This window comes from Cydia pomonella, chromosome 4 (assembly GCF_033807575.1).
Source record: "Cydia pomonella isolate Wapato2018A chromosome 4, ilCydPomo1, whole genome shotgun sequence".
NCBI classification, from domain to species: domain Eukaryota; kingdom Metazoa; phylum Arthropoda; class Insecta; order Lepidoptera; family Tortricidae; genus Cydia; species Cydia pomonella.
Window position 1 is genome coordinate 7,278,927 of NC_084706.1, and position 16,721 is coordinate 7,295,647.

Sequence of the window (16,721 nt, forward strand, 5' to 3'; positions counted from 1 at the left end):
GATTTATAGGATAACTAACAATGTTATCAAATTTTGATTATGAAGAGTGAAGATTTTATACAACACCTTCGAACTGATAAACAGAATCTGTTGTGGCGCCCGGAGTGTCCATGGAGAAAGCCCTTAATGAAGACTCGCCGAGACTCTCCAACTTTTGCTTCAACTCTTCAGTCTGAAAATAAGTTTACTCAGAAGTCGCGAATTCGTGAAGATCCAAACAACAATCAACAGATATTTCATTGAATATTAGTTAGGCAAACTTTTAAGAAAGGCCAATCCCGGTAGAAATCACGTTTTATATGAATGTCAAAGAGCCGCATGCTGTTTTCCGTGGACTAGAACTCTACGTAGTAATCTTTTGACTGACTAGAAAGAGCCGCATGCGGCTTGCGAGCCTTGGTTTGCCGACCCCTGAGCTAGCTGAAGGCTGATGCCTGGTACCTCATGTTTCTTTTAATTTTGTCAAGTTATTCAAACTTACCTTAGTTTCTCCTTTAGCCAAAATGGTGTCAATGTCCTCATCAGTGATCTCCGAGTCCTTGGAGGAGAAGACGTGGTTGGCGCCGTGGCGGATCATGTTGAGCATCTCGTCCTTGTTGAGCTGGTTCTTCTGGTCGACCAGGCGGCCGGACTGTATGACGAGTTTGTCGAGGCGGAGCTTCACCTCGGCGCGCTCCACGATTTTCTCCTCCACTGTGTTCTCCGTGATGAGACGGAACACTCGCACCTGGAAATTTTCTCAAAATGGAAATACTACTTTTGCAATGTACCGTTACTTGGATATTGACAGACAACTCCTGGCCTAAACCATTGAAGGTGGAAATTTGAAACTCAATATATTAAATTATTCAACTATTTCTTTTTATTCTCAAGCAAATAGGCCACAAGGGCACTGTTACACATCAAGACCTTTAAACATTGTTTAAATATTATAAGGCCTGTTCATTAAGAATTCGTGAAAGTGAAAATGTAGTTGTAAGGATTAAAGGTTGACGCCGACCTAATTCATCCGCTCGCCGTCAACTGGACATCAACCAATACTGAAGCGACTCGAACCAGCGAGTTGGTCGCGCTTGCGGCGGGGTCGCTTACATCGCCGCCGAGCGAGGACCCGCGCGTCGTCCGTCCGTACGTCGGCGCGGACGTAAACTTGCAAGCGCGGTGACAACTACTAGTAGTAAACACTTAGCACAAAACAAGTACATAACACAGAAAGAACACAGTAAATGTGTACAAAGGCGAACTTATCCCCTTTACGGATTTCTAACAGCCAACTTTTAAGCAACTGAGAGAGATACACAGGAAATTGCAGTCAAACTAAAATAATATGTACATGACTGCAAGACTTTTAAGACGTAGCTAACCCTGGAAACAACTATGTAAATACTATACGATGAATTAATTAAAAATAACTACATATCCATAAACATATTAATACATACTTATAAATACATAAAAATCTATAATTACTACTACTACTAAATAAATATATACTACTAGTTTTAAGCGCAGCGCGGTTACTGCGATTTATCAACGCATCACTTAGTTTGTGTCGAGGCGAGGCGATGTTATTTCGATGCCGATAAATGTGCAGTATAGAGCTTCCTACAATTTTTTCTACAACATCGAAATAATTTTAATGGTATAAGGAGACCTCACGTATATTTTTCTACAGTTTACTTATACCTTTTTTTCTAGCCCTTGACTCGCGTATGGTAACTGAGTAATGTGAGCGATTTTAATATTATTCCAATCAATTCTAGAATTAATGTCAACCGATACCCTATTAGAATGGAAAGTTGCTATTAAGGCCTGCCATTTTGTAACTGAACTATGAATGTGCGAGTTCAGCGACACTGGTTTCTTACTAAAAAGCTATCATTTCATATCCATTAGTTTATTAATTCGTGGTTACCTGCTTCTTCTGGCCAATTCTGTGCGCTCTGTCCATGGCCTGCAGGTCCATCTGCGGGTTCCAGTCGGAGTCGTAGATGATGACGACGTCGGCGGAGGTGAGGTTGATGCCGAGCCCGCCGGCGCGCGTTGACAGCATAAACACGAACTTCTCGCTGCCCTCCGCGTTGTACTCCTCGATCTGCCGGTTACGGTCCTCGTGCGGCGTCTGTCCGTCCAGGCGGCAGTACTAGAATAATACATTATTGTCACGGCTCGGAAGTAGCTATTTGCTGGCTGAAGATACGTTTTTAACGGACGACGTTTGGAGTCCGTTTAATTGATTCCGAAGCCAGCAAGTAGCCTTTCAGCCGAGTCATATAATAGTGCTTTTCTCAAAAATGGTGCAAGAAATATAAATATAATAGAAATATTTTACAACAGCAACGTTCTTATTTTCATAGAAAAAAGTAAAAATCAATTGAAAAGATTTGCTTTGCCGCCTTTGTATTTTACTTTTTTATTATTAAAAAATATAAGTGTATTTTTCTGCCGAAAATACACCAACCTATTTCAGACAGCTAAATAGTTGCTGTACCAACATTATAATAAGTACTGATCATTTATTTGGCTGTTTAAAGGATCTTAGCCTCCATTTGATATGGCCATTTAAACTTTTTTTTAAGTTTGGAACTCAACAAATGATGACATTTTTACGCAATGCAATGTTTTTAATTTTTGATTGACCATAAACTATGCACTCGACCTATTTTTTAACCGGCAAAGGCTAGTATGCCGTCCCTTTTTGAGAAAATTAACAATTTTTTTAATGGTCACAGATGGTTTAGTGCAAAATGACCCTTACACTGAAAATGCTGGGAGATTGTATAGTAGTATTTGCAGCTTAATAATATTTTTTCTTGCCTTCTTGACATTTCGGATATAACGAAAAACTGTAATTATTTCGACCAGGAGCCTATTGCATAATAAAATACAAGCTAATATTATTAGGGCCCCTTGCACCACCCAGGGTTAGCCACTAACTCACCGTTTAACCCTAGATTTCTTTTCTTTTTATTCATTTATTTATTTAGGGGCTTTTAACTTCAAGATTACGCCAGTCCCATCGTACCTTAAACTATTTTTTTCTGCTCGTCGACTGTAATGGTTGAATTAAGATTTCGTATACCAAACTATAATTGCGTACTTTTCAACTATAATATTCGTTTCGATACGCTGTAGTCAACTATAAAAATTGGACGAATCACGTGCCGCTGCGCTTCTATAGAATATACTAGTATTTACACGCACTACATTGTTGTCTACTGAGATACCAATTTTCACTACTTGTTTATGTTTTATAGTATAAAAAGTATTATTTTTGACGACTCATAGAAAAAGTATTGTATACAATAGTGCTATAATCAAGCTTGTCTCCTTCGCCTCTTCTGAGTTTGGTGTCGCCCTACAAGATTAACTGATCCCTCAAATACATGTATAGATCACATCGCATCTAATATTAAAGATTGTAAAGTAGTACACGATCTAGGGGGGTTATTCCCACTAGTATCCACCAAGTTGTTACCAGTGGTAACTACTGGTATTTTTATTCCCACCTTTTACCACTGGCAACAACTGGGAAAAAAATCCCAGTAGTTACCACCAAACCAAGTTGGTGGGAAAAGGTGGGATTTTTTTTCCCAGTAGTTACCACCAATATTTGGTTAGCGTTAAATACTAATAAAAACAGTATAAATATAGAGTTCCTTAATCAATAATTAATTAAACGTTGAAGTAATTATAAGTTAATTATTTATTCGCTTCATTATAAGTTGATTACTGTTTCAGTAAACTGCCTTAAATTGCCCTACGTTATATGATGTATTTCTGTTGCCACTATAACAACAAATACTAAAAAGTACGGAACCGGTGCTACCAGAACTAAAAAGGTGGGCGAGTCCGACTCGTACTTGTCCGGTTTTTTTACTACTAGTAATTTATTCCCTTAGTTTCATCAAAGTAATATATTAAGACATACATAAATCTTTCATACATTTGCTATGATTCATTAATTTTTATAACCTAAGATATTTTTTTTGCTGTTACGGATTAGCAAAATCCTACTGTACCCAAAAAAGTTACCTTATACTGTCTCCAATGGCAATAGTCCTCCAGTATATCTAACATCCTGGTCATCTGCGAGAAGATGAGCACCCTGGAATCCTGCTCCTGCAGCTTGGGCAGCAGCTTGTCGAGGATGGCGAGCTTGCCGCAGTTGTACACGAGGTGCTCGTCCGTGGTGTAGGGCGGCCCGGGCTCCGCGCCGTCGAACAGGTACGGGTGGTTGCAGCACTTGCGCAGCTGCATCAGGATGTTCTGCAGTCGCATCTTCTCTACCTTGCCGGCTCCATTCACTGGAAATTTATGAAATTTTAAACAAAAAGGTGAGTCTTTTAGATAGGCAAACAAATGATTAAATTGACACATATAAATAATGTAAAGGACTTGTAAAATTTATATTATAAACAACAAATAATTGAAAAATTCAAGAAACAAGACTAAAAACGCGAGTTAAACTGTAAAATTAGTTTGATTTTAGGATGACTCACAACAATTTCAATTTGTCTCGCTCAGCTAACTTGTACAAAATAAACTCACCAACATCAATATCCTTCATTAAAACCTTTGTGTACCATTCCCTCTGCATTTTGCTCAGACCCACGTATACTTTCAGTTCCTTCTTAGGTTTCAGTTTTTTCTCCACTTCGGACTTGAGACGTCTGAGCAAGAATGGTCTCAGTACAGCATGCAGCCGAGACACTAGCTGATTGTCACCAAGTGCTGCGTTTGTGTTGAACCACGAGTCAAAGTCCTATGGAATTAGTTATTATTATGCAACTTTTCATATTGATACCACGATAATACGAAATAAAATTCTGGAACATTCATCTACTTATACATAATCTACTACTTACTACACATAATCTCTAAAATACGCAGGTTATTTTAATAATCTCTCTCTCTCTCTATGTAATAAATGTTAAGTGATAAATGGGAAGCCACACACATCTGAGAGCCTACCGCGAAATCCGAAGTTCGCAAGTTGCGGGCATATTTCTCTTTTACTCCAATCAAGGCGTAATTAGAGTGACAGATAAAAATGCCCGCAATTTGCAAACTTCGGTGTTCTTGGTAGGCCCTCTGTATCGCCGAGCATGTGACCACCCTAATGGTGCACTTTTCAGGAATCCATCAGTTGTATAGTGACACTAGATATATAACCTGAATCACTTCCTTATCTTAGCGCTTTCCCAGTTGTACCCTAAGGAGCCTAAAATGCACTTTGGCTATCCTGTCCTAAGAGAAAAGTTAGGTTTTTAATATGGTTTCCTGACAACATTTTCCCTGTATAATATTTACATATTTCTGCACTTAAGTTCGCATTGTTAACATTAACCTTATTGTAATGACTCCCAAATCGGTTTAGAAGCTACCACTACACAACCAATGCTTCTAATCTAATATAATAAGATAAGCTGAATCTATTGCACAACAACTTCCGTCTAATATTACTAGAAAAATTAAACCAGTGTAAGTTACTAGAAACTCTAGGAAGTAGCTAAGTCAAAAAAGAATGCCAATTGTTATACTAATAGGCCATAATGGGTTGCAAAAGAAAAACCACACTTACATCAGAACTATTAAAGACATCCGGCAACAAGAAGTTGAGCAACGCCCACAGTTCATGAAGATTGTTCTGTAGGGGAGTACCGGTTAACAGCAGTCTGTTCATGCTTTTAAATTCCCGGAGCAGCTCAGACAGCTTTGACTTCTCGTTTTTGATCCTGTGAGCTTCATCAATAACCATGTAGCGCCATGTGAACTTTTTGAATACTGAGCGTTCTCTGATAATCATTTCATATGATGTGATACAGACATCCCAGTTGCCTGGCATGAGGGTTTCGCGGATGAATGTGTTCTGTAAAATAATTGTATGGCAATTAGACTTCCAACTAGGAAATAAATTAAATTAATAAATATTTGAAGTACTCCAGTGGAGGACTTAATCACTTTCTCGTATTTCGTAATATGACATTTCTTGGCAGTACAGTGTAAGGGAATTTCAGAAAATAGTGTACGTAATTAACGTCAGTTGTTAAGAAAAGTTAATCACTGTCAGTTTTGTAACGAAAATTAAGCATAAAATTTTTATGGATATCACCTTTTTGCCTTTTTAGGGTTCCGTAGTCAACTAGGAACCCTTATAGTTTCGCCATGTCCGTCTGTCTGTCTGTCTGTCAGTCCGAGACTTTGCTCCGTGGTCGTTAGTGCTAGAAAGCTAAAATTCGGCATGGATATATAAATCAATAAAGCCGACAAAGTCGTACAATAAAATCTAAAAATTTTTTTTTTTAGGGTACCTCCCTACACGTAAAGTGGGGGTGATTTTTTTTTTTGCTTCAAACCTACAGTGTGGGGTATCGTTGGAAAGGTCTTTCAAAACTAATAGGGGTCTTCAACAAACATTTTTTGATAAAGTGAATATATTTAGAGATAATCGCTCCGAAAGAAAAAAAATGTGTGTCCCCCCTCTAACTTTTGAACCATAGGTCCAAAAAATATGAAAAAAATCGTGGAAGTAGAGCTTAAGAAATACATTAAATGAAAACTATAGCGGACATGATCAGTTTTAGCTGTTTTTGATTTATCGCAAAAAGTTTCCCCTTCATAGTAAAAAGACTTACTTGAATTAGGTACTGATTATGCAAATTTGCCTATTTCTTTAACTCACACTAATTGGGTACACTATTTTCTGAAAACTCCCGTAACTCTATATAGCGACACACAAAGGACCGGACGTTTTGTGTTATTCCCACTAGTTACCACCAACGTGTTACCAGTGTTAAGTAATGGGAAGTTTTTCCTTTTTAGGGTTCCGTAGCCAAATAGCAAAAAACGGAACCCTTATAGATTCGTCATGTCTGTCTGTCCGTCTGTCCGTATATCACAACCACTTTTTTCCGAAACTATAAGAACTATACTATTGAAACTTGGTAAGTAGATGTATTCTGTGTGTACACAAAAATACAAAAAAAACAATTAATGCTGAGGGTTCCCCATACTTCTAATTATGGGGAACCCTCAGCCTACTGAAACTCAATTTTTTTTTCATAAAACTCATATGTCGGGAGTATCTATGGATAGGTCTTCAAAAATAATATTGAGGTTTCTAATATCATTTTTTTCTAAACTGAATAGTTTGCGCGAGAGACACTTCCAAAGTGGTAAAATGTGTCGTCGTCCCCGCTGTAACTTCTAAAATAAGGGAACCATAAAACTAAAAAAATATATTATGTACATTACCATGCAAATCTCCACCGAAAATTGGTTTGAACGAGATCACGAGATTTAGTAAGTAGTTATTTTTAATACGTCAAATGGTACGGAACCCTTCATAGGCAAGTCCGACTCACACTTGGCCGCTTTTTGTATTTGAATGCTAACCAAATTTTGGTGGTAACTACTGGGAAAAAAAATCCCACCTTTTACAAATGCCACCAACCACCAACTAGTTACCACTAACTTGGTTTGGTGGTAACTACTGAGATTTTTTTTTCCCAGTAGTTACCAGTGGTAAAAGGTGGGAAAAAAATTCCTAGTAGTTACCACTGGTAACATCTTGGTGGTAACCCGACGTTTTTTGACAATATAGAAAGTTTATAGAGAGAAATTAATTTGATATACGTATATACGTGTATAGAGAGAAATTAATTTGATATTTATTGAGATACTATTTTACAGCATTACAGCTGTAAAATTAACTAATAATAAAGCTATCGGTAATCAAATTATACAATAAATATGACAATAATTCTCCTCTTAATATTTAAAATGTAGCAGACATTAAGTTAACATTGTGCCTTATCTCAAGAGAGTTAAAGCCTAGCATATCCGTAAAAATTTGGTTGGCTATAAAAAGGGGGTAATACCCATATGTTTCTTTTTATACAAGAAGTGGAGAAAAGCTATCTGAACCTTTTCAAAGGTGTAGGATTTTTCATGAGGGTTCCAGATTAAAGAACCCGATTCAATCTTACTTCTAACAAATGGAATGTAAAATAGCATTAACAGTAGCTGAACTACTATAGGTTTTTGAATGATGGATGATGAAACCCAATTTTTTTGTAACATTCTGCAGGGAGAGTTGTTATATACTCATTAAAAGTAAGTTTAGAGTCATAAATTATACCAAATTCTTAACAGACTGATTAACCGGTTGAGACTGTGTTAACCTGAGTGAGTGGAATATAGTCTAGCTAATATTGCATTGAGAAAAAAGTGTACCCAGTACTTTTTTTTAAACAACAAATTTTGGATTATTTCTACTCAGAATCGCAAGCACTATCGATTATCCGGGTCCACACAGAGCGAGCATATGCGAGAGGCAATTTCCTCACACACAAACAGGTCAGTGTAGACATGCCTCGGCCGAGATGGAGTGCTGGGGGAAGGAAAACGCATGCACAAAACGGGTATATTTTTTTCTAAACACCCCATATATCTTAAGAAATGGAGAGTGAGCAAAGCAAAAAGTCACTACACGTCACTTAGATATATTAAAGAGTAATTTGTTCTTCTTAACACATTCACTGCCAGGAACCCACCTGGTGGGTGCTCGTGAACTTTGTTCAGATGCCGGACAACAAGCTGGGCGGGTTGTTTTGTATGCAGCTATAGACCACCGGTTTCTGGGGTAGTGCACCGTTTTTTGTCTGGCAGTGAATGTATTAATATAAAGGAAACCAACTCTAGCCAACAAATGTTGACATTATAGTGAGTGAATCATAGTGTCGAGTGATGTTATATGGAGTTTACACTGTAGATTTAAAAAAAAAGTTTATTTACCAAATAATAGTGGAAACCTTACCCTTGTATCTTGGTCTCCAATTAAACATACAGCTCTCAAGGAAGGACACCATTTCTTGAACTCATTCATCCAATTTGTGAGTGTTGATTTTGGGACAATCACAATATGCGGCCCAGGAATGTTTCTAAAATACATAGGAAAATTTAAACCTATACCATACTTTTCTCTCTTCTCTTTACCCTGATGAGTATTACTTTTGCGCTTATTGTTCACTAAATTGCCAAAAAATAAAAATTGAAAGGTTATTAAAAGGAAACTTACTTAAAATTTTTCATATAACCAAGCAGTGATATAGTCTGTAAAGTTTTTCCAAGACCCATCTCATCGGCAAGAATCCCGTTAATTCCGTTTTCATAAAGTGATATCATCCAATTGAGGCCACGAACTTGGTAATCTCGCATCTCTCCATTCTTAATGTATGGCGGAGAGGACTCAAATCTAAAGATGCTCTTAACCTTTGTGTTAGTCTCTGCAAGCAGCTCTTCATCCTCCTCTTGTTCTGTTTTGCGGTGGCGATGACTGAAAGAAACTTAATTATAGTGAATGTACTTTGCTTTTATTAATTGTAAACCCATATTTTCCAGCTATTGTGCCTCTGTAGTTAGGACTTTTATTGTCTTCGCAACAAATGTAATGGAAAAATCATAGCAGATTTTATTAACTAATGGCATTATTTATGAATGTTAATCTAAAATTGGATGTTCACTTACTCGCCGGCAGACCCAGACGTATCAAGATCTTTGTTTTTCTTTGGTCTTCCTGCTTTCGCTTTTGGAGGACTGCTTCCAGATTTTGGTGTGTTTGTCATAAAATGCGAGAAAATTTCAGTTTGTTTCAACAAAAAGTCGAATCGCTTTGAACGGTCAGTTTCAATCTTACTTTCGAAGTCGCCTTCTTTACCTCTCGACGAAGTGGTGTCGCTTGAAGAGCCATTCTACGGTAAGAATTCATTTACAAAACTTAATAAAGCAAGAACACGAAATAATGATTAAAAAATTGATGTCAGCACATAAAACTTAAAAAAATGCTTACGGAATTCTCCCCAACATCTGCTACTTCCATGGGTTCTTCGGTTTGTGACATGGTGCCAGAATTGAATAATTAAATAAGAACTAAATCACGAATTATTCATAACACTAAATTCGTGAAAACAATTAGCATTATGTACACGATACAAACGTCGTTGTACCTGCGCCGGTCACAGTCACAGACGAGACAAGAGACCACACCACAAACCACAACCGTGCCGCAATGCCGCGAAAAAGCGGGTAATGAACAGTGTTGCCAGGGCTCTGGAGTCATAAGTTACGTTTCGTTTCCCTAAAAGTCACATTTTTGCTGCTTAAGTCACATTTTTAGGATTCCGTACCCAAAGGGTAAAAACGTACCGTAAACGTAAAAACTTACTAATACTCCACTGTCAGTCTATCTATCTGTCTGTCACCAGGCTGCCCACCCTTCGTGGGCGAGTCTGACTTGCACTTAAGCGCCAATTACATTCCTGTTCCCGATTTCGGGTCCGAAATCAGTCCCGATTTCGGGCATGATAATCGTTTTCGTTTCACGGAATATCAGCACATCGTTAACAATATTTGAAATGTTAAAAATAATTTGTCTCTAATTGCCAAAAATGTTCAATGTGTGATATTTTTGCATATGAACCATTTTTTTACATTTCAAATATTGTAAATGATGTGCTAATATTTAGTGAAAAGGAAAAATATTCTTTTTCGGGCCCGAAATCGGGTCCTGATAAAGTTTGGATGTAATTGGCACTTTAACCGGTTTTTATAGTATAGTAAACACCCATATAATGGAGGCACCCAGACGGGATGATCAAATCGACCGATTCGATCAGAAAATAACCTGGCATCATACTTCAATGTTAGTTTTATGGTGATATTTGAGCGCTGTAAAACGATACGTGGTGATATTTGAAAAAAAAGCGGCCAAGTGCGAGTCGGACTCGTCCATGAAGGGTTCCCTACCATTTATGACGTATTAAAAAAAAACTACTTACTAGATCTCATTCAAACCAATTTGCGGTGGAAGTTTGCATGGTAATGTACATCATATATTTTTTTTAGTTTTATCATTCTCTTATTTTAGAAGTTACAGGGGGGAGACACACATTTTACCAGTTTGGAAGTCTCTCGCGCAAACTATTCAGTTTAGAAAAAAAATGATATTTGAAACTTCAATATTATTTTTGAAGACCTATCCATAGATATTTAATGTTTGTTTTGTTTAAATTTTATGACGTTTTTGCCATTTGGCTACGGAACCCTAAAAAGCGCTGGTGGCCTAGCGGTAAGAGCGTGCGACTTGCAATCCGGAGGTCGCGGGTTCAAACCCCGGCTCGTACCAATGAGTTTTTCGGAACTTATGTACGAAATATCATTTAATATTTACCAGTCGCTTTTCAGTGACGGAAAACATCGTGAGGAAACCGGACTAATCCTACCAAGGCCTAGTTTACCCTCTGGATTGAAAGATCAGATGGCAGTCGCTTTCGTAAAAACTAGTGCCTACGCCAAATCTTGAGATTAGTTGTCCCCAGCTCCCCAAGCGGGCCCCAGGCTCCCATGAGCCGTGGCAAAATGCCGGGACAATGCGAGGAAGATTCGAGCGTTGTAAAATAAAAAAACAACGGGTACTCCGGAAGTGCCGGCAGAAGTGAAAACTTGAATAATAGCGTTGTGCATTTTTGATATTTTGGAATGGTTAGGGAATAATTTTGCACGAATTGCTTTAATTATCAGTATAAAAGTACAATCATTTATGTGGTAAAAAAACAATATTCATTTATTGCGCTGTCGTACACAAACATGACAATTTATATTACATTTATCAATTCAAAAATTTAACACTTCAGAACTATTACAATTATTTAACTTAAAAATGCACAACGTTAATATTTAAGTTGCGCCGGCGGTCTACTGGCTTCAATGACATTGTAACAGTTTTTCGATCAGGTCACGTGTCCATCTTACGAATTTTCAATCTGACGAATCTGTCGGTCACGTGACCTGACGCGAGTTTAACATTTTTTTCCCCATCACAAAAAGTGCACAGCGCCGCTAAAGAAGTTTTCACTTCAAAAATGCTCAAAAACTAGCGTCACCAATTTGTATTCTTACGTCCACACCTCCATTTTATCGGTAATAATCGGTGGTTGAATTTGGCAGCCAAATTGGCATTTGCGTCCGCACGGCCTGGGGCCTGCCGCGACAACCAAAATCATTAAGACTTAATTAGAGTGACAGAGAAAAATGGCTGCAATTAACGAACTTTGATTTTCGCGGTTATAGCCCTGATTAGATCGGACAATTTCATCAGATTGGCGAAAAATTGTCTTGTCTGGACACGGGTTCAAGGGCTAGTAAACTTGGGTGTGATCTTAAATAATACGAATTGCAAAACTAAACTTATCCAAAAATCGGCTAGCTTAAAAAGTCACAAAAATTGCCTCATAATCGTAAGTCACGCACATGTCACACAAGAAGGCGAAAAGTCACGAAAAATGTGACTTTTGTGACCATCTGGCAACGCTGGTAATGAATGTCATTGTCACTGGTCGTCGAAAAGCATAGATAGTGGGATCAACTAGATGTGCTATACGCGTGCGCCCGTAAGGGACAGGACATACGCAATATGTCAAGTTAAAAAGACGTTTTAACATTCCTGACAATATAAAAAAAACAACCTACGTAATTTGGTCGGGTTATTTGTTGCCCACCATAAGCCATACTAAAATTTACGGTGGGGTTAAGTAAGTTAAGTAGCAGCGCTATGATTGTTTGTCCTTGTCACAGTTTATTTTTTTTATTCCCTACCGAAATATTAATTTAGGTACGACTATTTAATTTTTAGTTAATTCTTTAATAAGTTTAGACAATGTTGTTTATATTGAATTAAGAACATTATATGATATATACTAGTCCTACCGTTCAGAAACTAGAATACCTAGATGTAAGATTATTTGCAATGCCCTAACAGGGTGCCATGTGTTTTCACACTCTAATATAACAACTATTATGTACCATGGTTTCGCAATAAAGATTTCTATTCTATTCAAATTACGTAGGTTGTTTTTAGTATGTTGTCAAGTGGCGCATTGCGTACATGTCCTGTCCCTTAAGCGCCAAATACATCCACACTTCCCGATATTTGGCCCCAAATCAGTCCCGATTTCGGGCCTGATAAGCGTTTTCATTTCACGGAATATCAGCACATTCTTAACAATATTTGTAAAAAATACTTTGTCTCTAATTACCAAAAATGTTTAACGGTTGATATTTTTGCATAGGTATGAACCATTTTTTTTACGTTTAAAATATTGTAAACGATGTGGTGATATTTGTCATATTTGGTGAAACGGAAAAATATTATTTCTCGGGCCCGAAATTGGATCTGATATCTGGCCTGATAAAGTGTGGATGTAATTGGCACTTTACGGGCGCACGCGTATAGCACATCTAGTTGATCCTACATCCTACCATCTATGAGGCACATTTTGCAATTTTAATTTTACTTAAAAGGATTATTTTTTAGGTCTACCTAAAATGAACAGATAACCATTATAAGTCAACTTCATATATTTTTATCAACTACTATGTTTTTGTGAGTTCGATATCACAATATGTAATCAACGCTGGAAATCCATGATACATCGGCCAAAACCAATTAAAATATGTTTTCCGCAATAATTGAGTTATTTTATTCGGTATATCATATAGTATTCATTATACATTTAATGTTAATTTTTAGTGAAGATCACCGAAAGAGACAAGCTTATGTTTAACGAGTATGACAAATGAATGGAATGCGAAAAATCAATCACAAATAGCAAATCTTCGTAGGTATAGAAATAAATATGGAAGTATTTGTGTCTATCTAGTTATATAATATCATTGGTCGGGTCTTGATTCATTCGACTAATTTAAAATCTTGTTAACGATGTGCTGTTACTTCGTGAAACAACTAAACTACCCTTGCATCGGATCCTTCGCAAGTGTGGATCTAATAAGCGCTTTAACCGGCTTTCCTGCAAAGTGTTTGACAATTCTTTATAACATCTTTCAGGAGATTCAGGCCTGACACTTTCTGCTGAGAGGGAAATTACTTATTTGTAGGGGTGATCTCTTATTAGGGTTCCATTATTAGATATATGTCACTGGGTTCCATACTTTAGGTACATACCTATGAAATGGATAGCCATTTCATGTAAAATGATAATTGATATACCTAGTTAGTCGCAAACTTTATTATTTTTAAGCATTTTTGATTAATTCATGTAAATAATCATTCTTTTCTTTTGTTGACTGTAGTTTAGAATATTTCTTCCAAGACACCTGTAAATAATAAAAAAAAAATTAAACACCACATGCATGTGACAGGCAAACTAATACAAACGAATCTTAGACTAAAAGTTAAATGAAGAGGCAACAAAATCAGATTAACATAATTAATCAGAATTACCAATGTAGCATAATAACCAAGGGCATGGAGATCTCTAAGTTTAGAAAGGAATGGCCCAGTTGGTGAGCCAGTATTTTTTATTTCACCGTTTCTTCCAGCGATAACAATAACTGTCCACCTATTGTTATCTGGGGGTTTCCGCAAAATGCCAAAGCTTGCAGTACTGAAAGCATTTGCAATTGGCAATGGTGTGCCATCATGACTATCGCAAATTATTATATCTGAAAGATTAGAAACAGAAATATTTTATACACAACTTAAATATGGCTCTCGTAATTGATACCCTGCAATTCCTCAGGATATTATTGTCACAAAGTGCAGCCATTTCTTTTATTCTAAACTCAGAATGCAATTGATTATGTTTCAGAGAAAGGGTTTAAAGGTAATAAGAATAAGAAATGTTTTCTAATTTGATGACAACTGACATGGTACTTTTTGAAAATAACATAATTGAGAATGTATTTAGCATATAATAAGTCCCTTACCTCCTCTTTGATGATGGGTCAAAACATGATCGCCAATGACATAACCATCACCACCTCTTTTCTCTTTCAGTATCCTCATGACATCCAAGAACAGCTTTTCCGAGACATTGTACTGCTTAGGAAAGTTTTCACTTGGACAGTAATCTGTGAATTTTTTTGCTAAAATCGTTATTTGTTTGGTAGTTAGAGAATTCATTCGTGTTTCATTCATACAATGAATGTCCCTTGCATTCTGGATTGTTAAAATTTCTTTGCCATAATTGTGACAATACTTTCCATAAGTATTTAATAGAAATTCTGGACTTAACACTTTATCCATGAGGTCAACTGGGTAAATGTTGAGCATTCCTAGAAATGAAATAGTACAAGCAAATGATCTGCCAAATCTGTCTACCTCTGCCCCACGCTCCATTTTTCTTAATTCATTCACAACCTTTTTAAAAAAGCACTCCTTTGTGTCAGGCCTGTGGTTAAATGTACCAAAGGTGAAAATCAGTCTTTCTAAATCCTTTATTCTTGCTTCTGACATAGAATTTAGAACTGATTCTGCAATTTTAGTTAAACATTGTTTGTGCAGTGTGAGTGTTGCAGTACCAACTAAAGCAATGTGCACTTTGCACATCACAGATAGTCTGGCAGTTTCATGCTGCAGAGCTTCCAGCAACTCATATATTTTATTGTTCTCATCAGATTTCATTGAATAACGAATCACCTTCAGAAGAGCTGCTAGTGATACTTCATGCACATCAGAAGATTGTACTATAATTTTGTCTATTATTTTTTCTATCATTGCTATACTTCTTATAGGGGTTTTACTTTTGAAAAACCCCATCGACATAATGGCCAGTTCATCTATTGAGAACTTTGAAAAATTATTTTCCAAATGTACTTCTAAGTTGTGCATATCATGAGGTGATTTACGATTTGCACTTATAAAGAACATAGTTTGAACCATCTGTTGTGGGGTTAACTGCTGCACCTTGTTTGTAATCCTTTGTAAACTTTTTGTACAATAGTCACTTGCTCTTGTTATATTTGATAAATAAAATAAAGACAAAAAAACGAGCATTTGATCAACAGACCAATCTCTATGCCTCTTCAAACACTCGTCATCAAGAGCTGCCCATACTTCTATGAAGTTCCTAGTTCTGATAGATTCCGTTTCTGGCCATTTTACTAGTGAATGGAATAATCCTTTCAATTCCTCGTCAGTGGCATGCTTAATATTGTCAGTTAGGTTATCTATGAAACTATCAAATATTTTATTGGATATGCATAAACCATGTTCCGAGGAATATGTTCCCAGAGTGGGCAAGAGAGCGAAAAGTTCCTGGGGAGACTTTTTACACCAATCTTGCTGAATCAAATGATTAAATTGATCTTTTGCTACTGGCACTGTTTCAACTTCTGATTTTAATTTTGCTGCGTATCCATTGTTTTCCATTATGCTATACGCATATAGGTTTTCGTGCTCCATAAACATTTTAATTCCCATGATTTTAGAAGTGTGCACCTGTTTCTTATCATTTCTTAAACTATTTCGAATCGTTCGTGACACCGGATTCAGACATTGTATGTACTTTAAGGTTCGTGCAAGTTTACAAACGGAATTCATTGTGGTTTTTTTACTTTAAACTACTAGTCTAATATCTTTTCATGTCTGTTTAGCAGAAAAGTACAAACAACATTCTATGAATTCCACATAAATTATATATTTGCTCTTGTTGAAGTTGTTAAATTCGTCCCTTCCGCGTGAGTAGATTGTCAGTGTCAATCACACTGACATTGACAGATGTCAAATCAAATGTTTGAGATATTTAATAAAATGCTTGATGAATGAGACTTAAAACCAATGACACGAACACGATAATCACATGCTTTTGCGAAACATTGCGGCATTTGATCAATGAAATTAATTCGTTGTTCCTACCTAG

General features: G+C 36.8%; 2 protein-coding genes across 2 annotated transcripts in view; both read right to left on the reverse strand.

The window, feature by feature from the left end:
• Positions 1 to 10,082, reverse strand: part of LOC133516952 (chromatin-remodeling complex ATPase chain Iswi) — a 21,091-nt gene extending 11,009 nt beyond the window's left edge. Inside the window, exons 1-10 of the mRNA XM_061850022.1 lie at positions 9,854 to 10,082; positions 9,532 to 9,755; positions 9,083 to 9,340; positions 8,822 to 8,945; positions 5,585 to 5,872; positions 4,552 to 4,765; positions 4,036 to 4,307; positions 1,916 to 2,143; positions 482 to 727; positions 67 to 172 (exon numbers count right to left, since the gene is read on the reverse strand). Of these exons, the coding sequence (XP_061706006.1) occupies positions 67 to 172; positions 482 to 727; positions 1,916 to 2,143; positions 4,036 to 4,307; positions 4,552 to 4,765; positions 5,585 to 5,872; positions 8,822 to 8,945; positions 9,083 to 9,340; positions 9,532 to 9,755; positions 9,854 to 9,904 (2,011 nt within the window). The 5' untranslated portion in view covers positions 9,905 to 10,082. The remainder of the gene's footprint in view (positions 1 to 66; positions 173 to 481; positions 728 to 1,915; positions 2,144 to 4,035; positions 4,308 to 4,551; positions 4,766 to 5,584; positions 5,873 to 8,821; positions 8,946 to 9,082; positions 9,341 to 9,531; positions 9,756 to 9,853) is intronic.
• Positions 10,083 to 14,072: 3,990 nt separating this feature from the next.
• Positions 14,073 to 16,544, reverse strand: LOC133516964 (uncharacterized). The gene is made up of 3 exons (XM_061850038.1): positions 14,788 to 16,544; positions 14,303 to 14,523; positions 14,073 to 14,175 (listed from the first exon to the last, which is right to left on the reverse strand). Exons 1-3 carry the CDS (start codon positions 16,400 to 16,402, stop codon positions 14,095 to 14,097), a joined length of 1,917 nt encoding a protein of 638 aa, XP_061706022.1. The 5' UTR covers positions 16,403 to 16,544; the 3' UTR covers positions 14,073 to 14,094.
• Positions 16,545 to 16,721: the final 177 nt, after the last annotated feature.

Bases quoted from the DNA above. Each gene is read 5' to 3' on its own strand.
- LOC133516964 (XM_061850038.1), bottom strand. From the start codon at position 16,402: ATGAATTCCGTTTGTAAACTTGCACGAACCTTAAAGTACATACAATGT. The intron at 14,524-14,787 runs GTAAGGGACTTA...CTAATCTTTCAG, and splicing joins GACCCATCATCAAAGAGGAG to ATATAATAATTTGCGATAGT. The intron at 14,176-14,302 runs GTAATTCTGATT...TATTATTTACAG, and splicing joins TTGGTTATTATGCTACATTG to GTGTCTTGGAAGAAATATTC.